This window comes from Primulina tabacum, chromosome 16 (assembly GCF_025594145.1).
Source record: "Primulina tabacum isolate GXHZ01 chromosome 16, ASM2559414v2, whole genome shotgun sequence".
Classification (NCBI taxonomy): domain Eukaryota; kingdom Viridiplantae; phylum Streptophyta; class Magnoliopsida; order Lamiales; family Gesneriaceae; genus Primulina; species Primulina tabacum.
Genome location: NC_134565.1, coordinates 4342558 through 4350750, shown reverse-complemented (window position 1 = coordinate 4350750; position 8193 = coordinate 4342558). Strand labels below are relative to the sequence as shown.

General features: G+C 35.1%; 1 protein-coding gene across 2 annotated transcripts; it reads right to left on the bottom strand.

Annotated features, from left to right (window-relative positions):
* Window positions 1-5571: 5571 nt before the first annotated feature.
* On the bottom strand, window positions 5572-8193 carry LOC142529873 (E3 ubiquitin-protein ligase AIRP2-like). 2 transcript variants are annotated; one of them, XM_075635558.1, is made up of 5 exons: window positions 7729-7839; window positions 6755-6917; window positions 6596-6662; window positions 6049-6283; window positions 5572-5952 (listed from the first exon to the last, which is right to left on the bottom strand). In XM_075635558.1, exons 1-5 carry the CDS (start codon window positions 7812-7814, stop codon window positions 5742-5744), a joined length of 762 nt encoding a protein of 253 aa, XP_075491673.1. In that variant the 5' UTR covers window positions 7815-7839; the 3' UTR covers window positions 5572-5741. The 2 variants fall into 2 exon arrangements, with proteins under 2 accessions (XP_075491673.1, XP_075491671.1); XM_075635556.1 differs by having other exon boundaries at window positions 5577-5952; window positions 6755-6912; window positions 7729-8193.

Genomic DNA, 8193 nt, shown 5'->3' with positions numbered 1-8193 from the left:
CCGAAACTTCACCACCAACCTCCTACCGAGACCAAATCCTTCCTTCCCCCCCTCGATCTCCCATCCTACACCATTGTTCATGATTTAAATCCTCAGATTACATTCCGAACCTTACACCAGACACTTACCAGCCCTGAGCAATAATCTACATTTCCGCTGCGCTACTCTGATAAAATAAGTGTTGAGTTGTCCTTACGTCTCCTCAATCCTAATTAAATTCCCTACTGAATCCTTGATTGCGAATCGCAACTTAAACAACTTATAATGACTTAGTTCTATTTTTCTATAACCTCGAATTTCAACTTTTCTCAAAATTTCTAACATTAGAAATAGCAGTCCGAATTTATTGTGTCTCACTTTCTTATTCTATACCCAAGATGTTCATTAACCTATTATATTAGCATTAATGCAGTTCTACTTGAGAAACCTTATCACCAAAAATTACTGATCGACTTCTATCCTTGGTAATACACTTAAAAGTTAAACTTTATCTCAACCCTCATAATAATATTAGCATAAAATACTTGAATCGAATATTTGTCTTACGGCACCTACTTACCTAACTTAATTATTTACAAATACATCCCAAATATAAAATCGTTGAACATCTTAAATTCGAGTACGTTAATCCATAAAACCCAAAATGTACAGTACCGATTTTCCACCTAAATATTAAAACCTTTCCAACATAAGTTACATGCTTAAACTATTTTCTTCCCATTTACAATATAGTTCAGGCCTAAGACCCTTGAACTTTCCTCCTTGGAACAAATGTCGCATACTTACGTATCCTCAATACTTAATTAATTCCAGCGTATAAAGCTTACTAAGTTATCCCATGGTAGCATTAGACTAATTCTAATAAATCAACTTCGCTTATAACTCGTAGAATTCTAAAATCCCCATATCAAGATTTTAGATTTCTCACTCAATGAGAATCTTAATATTCGTTCATTAGTAACCTATGTTGAACACCACAAATTCCCTTTTGTTTTTATATCGCCCAAAATTTTCCGTACGAACATCTATTTCATAAACTAAAATTCAAGCTTACGCAACCCAAATAGTATTAGGTAACATAATTCCAACACACGTATTCACTTATTCTCAAGTTTCTTAATGACTTACAAAAATTCCATAGAACAATGTGTCAACCTCAATTCTTATATGCGTCTATCAGAAATCTAACCATCGATCATACCCAATTTTTTAGAAAAATTAAATTCCAACAAAGGTATAATTTTAACTCTTAAGATCACGATTAAAAATTATGATACATCAAACTTAAGTTCCCAAAATTTTTTTAGCTCCATGTCTATTCTTATAACTGAACTAACTGATCAAATTTCACTAACACTTAAATTTTCAAGCCCAATATTGATTCATCCTACAATGTCCTTAATTATCATTTCTTATAACATTATAACCCAAATATCTCAAGGTTCCAAATATCCCTTCAAATCTAAATCATCAAAAATTGCGGTCATTTAAACCATTCGGTTCTTACTTACTGCCAAAAAAATCCCCAAATTTCTTAAAAATTGCAACATTAATTCTTAATTTCTCAAAAATTATCCAATTTTTCCTAAATTCCTAAAATCTCATAATTATCCAAAAGTTCTCGCCGTTCCTAATTCTATTTTATAGGTTTCTTGTAACATAAAGTTCAATAATTTCAAGCTTATTAAACTCAAAATCAATTCTCATAATCCCGAAAAGTTACTGATATAACCCAAGTGTTCCTCAAAAATCCTAATTTAATCCTCAAAAATTTCGGAATTTGCAATTTGGCCCTTAAAGTTCTCAAAAATTATATTTTTGACCCTACAAACTCTTCGAAATTTGCATTTTTGTCCCCATAAAATTTTCGATTTTAGCCTCGTTAAACCTTAAATTCTCGAACTCAAAATTTAATCCCAAAATTTGGTAAATTCGACAATAGTCCCTTAGAATTTTGTTTTGCACTTAAGTCCTCAAATTATTAATTATTACAATTAGGTTCTTAAAATTCTCAATTCATGCAATTCAATCTTTAAATCTAACTAGGTAGAGCATGCATCCTAAATAAATTCTACGTCTTTATACTTCCAAAGATCGTCGTAGTCTTCGAATAATTAATCTTAACATGAAATCCTCAAAATTTAACTAAACTAGCAACCCCGAACCATCAGTATTTTTTTAGAAAATCTACAAGTATCAAAAACATTCATAATTGTCAAGTTTAACTTATGACCCACAAGTAGAACATAAGTACTACAAACCAAGAATTAATATAGACAAATCATTTCCAATATTTCCTAATGCCCAAAAGCAAAATTCTTATTCATGTCCAATTCCATCACACCAGCATGCAAGAAAATTAAATAATTTCTCATTTCATGCCATAGCATGCAAAAAAATTTTTTTTTTTAGAGCATCTAATCTCAAACATTACGACAGATAAACCTTTACTATGAAACATATAATCTCTAAAACATAAAAACAGCTAAACATGTACTGTAAAACATATATCATGTAAATATGCAGGTGATAACAGTCAATCATTTAAAACATTCAAAACATAAAAGCTTACAGACTTGAGGCTTGAAGACTGAGCGATAGAAGCTGGCGGTGGCACAACCATATACAGGACCCTTGCTCTGATACCAACTGTAATGTCTACTAATTTTAAAAGCACGGATTTTTTTTTAAACCTCACATTTTCGAAATAATATTTAAAATAATCGTAATTATCTTACCGTAAAAATATTACAGTTTAAAATAATCAAACTCATTCAAAATCATACGTAAACATAAACGAATAAAATCATCATCGTACCAAAACCAGCGTATAAAAATGTTCATATCATCTCAAATCTCATAAAAACAAAATGCGGAAAACATGCGGTCCTAGGGTCGTGTCACCTCACCAGGTCTGTCTACTCAGTGTTCAGCACCTCCAGTCCTCTCAATAACAAGCTCACCTGCATCACACACGCCTAGTGAGTCTAAAGACTCAACACACCTGTACCGTTAATAACAAGTACATATACATAGCACACAGCAGTGAAAAATATCATACTCAATATATCTTTCATGAACTTAAAAGGATAACGTAAACGTGTCGTATAAAATCATGTCATCTCATATCATCATATACGTGTCAAGACAACTCATCGTGTTATCATAAACTTAAACATTTTCTTTTAATTGAATTCAGTTTATTAGTTGTGACTTTCGTACCAGCTCTATCGTATCAGCTCTATTCGATGGATCCATCTATAAAACCATGGTACCCGGCGGCGGGGGACATCAGCGACAGCATTACCCGCCCACTGAGCCCGGGCATCAACTCATCATATCTCATTTCATCGTATACATATACATCGTGAGTCACAACCAATTTCCATCCTTCAAAAATATCATCATTTTCATCACTTAATAAAAATATGCATATGCGTAACTTTTCCTTTAAACCAAGCATGCACCGTATTTATCTTAATTGCGTAAAAATCATGAACATGATGCATGAACATTTAAATTATCATGAATTTGTGCTCAGGGCGCTGCCAGGACCAAACTCTCACCCCGTGTGCAAAATGACCATTTTGTCCCTGGAAACCCATAAATTATCGTTTCAACCCTGGACCCCTAAAATTTACCCGAAGCTTACTAATCACCTTTATAAGTATGTCTAGACGTAAATTCGAGCCAAAATCACAACTTAACTGATTCGTTTTAAAACTTGGACCGAGGTCCCGGTTTTAACCCGAATCGATTCGAAACTGAAGCAAATTCTTCCCAACTTTCCACCATGTCTTATAAACACTTAATAGACCCTAGACAAATGTCAATAAGCTGCTAATCCACGGCTGCAATTTCCAGAACCTAACTTCATCTCTTGGTCCTATCTCATTATGCCACCTCACATGCACATATCCCTCAAAAGCTCTCGCCTCAAGCTCCCCCGTCGTTCCAACCACATACCAGCCTACCAAGGACCTAGACCAGACCCCAAGCCACCTAACCACACTAAGCTCTCAGCCCCTTGCACGCATCTAGCCACTAGGACCCGAAACTTCACCACCAACCTCCTACCAAGACCAAATCCTTCCTTCCCCCCCCGATCTCCCATCCTACACCATTGTTCATGATTTAAATCCTCAGATTACATTCCGAACCTTACACCAGACACTTACCAGCCCTGGAACCGCAGCCCCTTTCATGAAACCAGAAATAAACATAAGTCGCAAAGATAAGAGTGTAAGAGACACAAAGATTTTCGATTTTTCCTTTCCACCCATGCATGGATCGAGAGTTACACAAGCAAACAAGTATATGACAGCATATATATCGTGTATGATGCATGAAGAAGGATACAAATGCGTGCCTTGGTGGAAAACTCTAGGACAATGATCGAGTGACACGGCCGAAGGGATGAACGCTTAGCTTGAAGGAAAAATTGGCCTCACCGAACTTTGCAGCAGCAAGAATCACGAAGAAGCTTGTGAGTGGTGGAGGTGGGCGGCTGCTGAAATGTATTTGGATTTAGTGGGAGTTTAGGGAAATATTTAAGGGCTAATTATATGGTTAATGATGTGGCCGTGTCCCTTGAGTTGGTTGCTGTCAAAAACCGAGGAAATCCTGAAAGAATTTGTGCATATCCGCTGTGGGGGTTACGGGGAGGTTAAGGGGTGGAAATAGGTTTAATTGTTATGTTAATTAAAAAGATTAAAGATCTAATCTTGCTAATTAAAGTTTAAAATAATATTTAAGTCTATTGAGTTTAAAAGTTGGCTCGTTAGATTCTAACACACTCCCGAAAAATATTTTGTGTTGAAAAGATTCTTAAAATATTAGCCGAAACATTAAAAAGTCTCATGATTCGATAAAAGTTCGCGTACCGTAAAAATAAAATCTTCCGGGTAAAAATACCCAATAAAATCCTATTTTTGAAAATACTCTTAAAAACACCTTATTTTAATTAATAAAAATTAATCATGTAATAAACATAATTTTCCTGAAAATTCTCCTGTCTCGGATCCTCGTTCGGGCGCGAAATGCACCTAGAACCCTAATGCATGAACTTATGAAAATTTCCTGAATTAAATCCTACCATGCAATAACCATGCATGAAATACATAAAAAAATATAATTAAATCCATAATTAAGTAAAATCCTAGATTGCATGAACTTTAAATAAATCATGAATTAAAACACAAATTAATGAAATAAACATGCATTTAAAGATTTAAAACAATTTAATAAAATACCAAAGAAATTTAATAATTTGAATGCATGTGGTTCACGTGGACATTCAAATTATCGGGACGTTACATGAAGAATCGGTATTCAGCATTAGACAATGAAATGCATGTATAAATTGAACATGTGAGAAGGACGTTCTAGTCTTCTTACCAAGACTAGTCGTTTTGTTGAGCGAAGATGAATGCAAAATAGTTGCTCGCTAAAGTGAGATCCTAGATATGGGAGATAACGAAAACTACCGTGCTCGACAACTCAATCGTATAAATACGTGAAAATATATATCACACCCTAACACATGATATTTCTTAAAAGAACAAGTGAGAAATCTGAAGGATGTTGAGAATGAATATTTATATAAACTCAAATTTTTGTACAACGAACATTTACATCATTCTGATATTAAGGTGAAAATCAAAGAAAGATCTACCGGACACTATTGACATGTGGTGGTCGGTATTTCAGCTTACTTCTACACTGTTACATAGCAGCAGAGATCAAATTAAGTATTCATAATAAACCAAGAAGAGGGCGTCCGGGGTGTCTTTTGGTAAGTTGTTTATATAGAGATAGAACCGTAAAACGTCTTCTTTTGAGAGCGTTTCTTGATCAACTACGTCTCTGCTGCAAGTCAGAACCCACAAATCACCAGAATTCACTCTCTTGAGGCCACCGCGGCAAAAGGGGCATGATTCTGATCTCATATTCCTGCAAGAAAGTAAAGATGTACAAAGAAGAAAAAAGATTAAGCTTTCTTTTAATATCAGAGTAGGGAACGAGGGTGGTCGTGCATAGTTTATATACCAGTCCCGGTAGCAGTTGATGCACATTTCATGACACCAATCTGGTAAGACAATCTTGGTACAGGGCTCTAGGCAAATTCCACACTCATCTTCCCTTTCCAAATCGACTTCCAAATTCTTAAAAGTATTATCGGATTTCTTTTTGGCAATCATGTCCAAGCCATGGACTTCACCTTGATAACTATCTTTATCCAATGTGGTATTGTACAAGTGTTCCAGAGAAGGTAATATCACAGCTGCAAAGTATGCAATCTTTTATTAGTCAATCGAATAGCAAAATTGGAGAGTTGTCGATTGGTAGCGTGAACTTGAAACTCTTTTAAAAAAATACATTCCCGCCATCTTTAATTAAACATACACAATTTTGAAAGGTGAATCCAATAAAAACTCAGAACCACGCAGGAAAACAAAGGAAATCTAAAATTCATCGAGCATGACCCAACCGGTTTTGAGATGACAAGTGAACGAGTTGACTTGGAAAAGAAGATTAAAAATAAATAGATTGATGCCCCTTTGAATCATATGAAAGCAAAACATAATTTGCATACCATAGAACTGTCTAATAGTCGCTTTTCTTCCATGGGAAGGAAACTTCTGTTTTGAGTCGAGGTGCACCTGAAGAAGAAAATACACTAAACTTAGACTATGCCGTGATCTTTAAAAAAACAATGAGCAATGGCTTGTAAAAAATCTTGTTAATAACTGACCTTATAAACAACTACGTGGATAAAATTTAGATAGCTTGGAAATAAGCATGAGCACGAGCAGTCAAACCATTGCAATAAAAACAAAAATATAGGTGCCAACTGATTGTAGACCAGTTTCATTTTCAGACATGCACCGCCTTTAGCTTTCGAAATCGAAGCTGCCCTGGAGCAACAATTTGGCTATATTATGATCCATGGCATTTAGAACAATGTGTTTCTAAGAATTCTTACGCTCTGCTAAAAGACAAACTAAAACTCAACAAAGCCATTATGTTGATATCAAAATGTATCATCTCTGACAGATTGTGTGAGAATAAAATATCAAGAAAGTTGAACACCTCGAAAACATTTTAAACACAACTACAGATATGGCATACACAAACAGATCAACGGCATAAGATAGTTTCTAGCAATAGTAAATTGCGTTCTAAGGACATATAAAACAACTAATGGCAAAGAATTCAGTTCAATAACTTACCTGCACCTTTTGATGCTAAAAGAAGTAATTGTTCTTGACATCAACAATTATTTTCACCAATTATACACAGAAACAAACCCGCACGAATAATAGAACAACACCATGAAGGAAGTCCATATGTCACATAATCAAAGCTATGTCGGCTAAAGTACAAATTTTCAACGCTGATTGTAGCAATCATAGAACTAAACAAACACAATTCTTGTTGTGTTTATTGTAAGCAGCTAAAGGTTCTCTATTCTAGGCTTCACCATTCACCACAAGCAAATCAAAACACACCAGAATCACAGGCAAAATTTAAAAACTATACACCATAATCAATCCCCTTCTCTACAAACGAAACAAACAGTAACCACACAAGTTCTTTTCAGATTAAAGATTCCCCACTTGGTAATTCGATTCCACCACGAAACCACGCAACCTTAAAGAATCCAAACGTTTCAGAATGAACCTTAAGAAAAGCAAACTAATGAACAGCAAGAGAGAGAGAACCCACAACATATTGGCATGCTGAATATCAGACTCAATGGCCCTCAAAGAATCTTGGCAAGAAGCAGACTTTTCAATCTGGTAAAAATCCATCACCACCAAAAAAAAAACCCACAAAGATTACGCTATTTTCCTCCCTGCCTCAGCGGCCTGCGCCTTTTATCACTTTTTCAACAAACAGGAGAGAATCAAAGCCAAAGGGGGAAATGCATTCAACCAGTCAAATGGGTTTCTGGCAAAGAATTAAAAGATCATTTTTTTAACGGTCCTTGAAAACCAATTCAAACTCTATAAATTGAAACCGAGTGTATTGAAGGCAATCGGAGAGAGATGAGGTGAAGTCTATGCAGTGTGACACAAGTTATACAAGAGAGAGAGAGAGAGAGCGATAAATACTCCATCATAAAATTCTTATATATTACCAAAAAAAAAAAAGTTAAATGGAAAGAGGCAGACGGAGATTTGGTCTTCG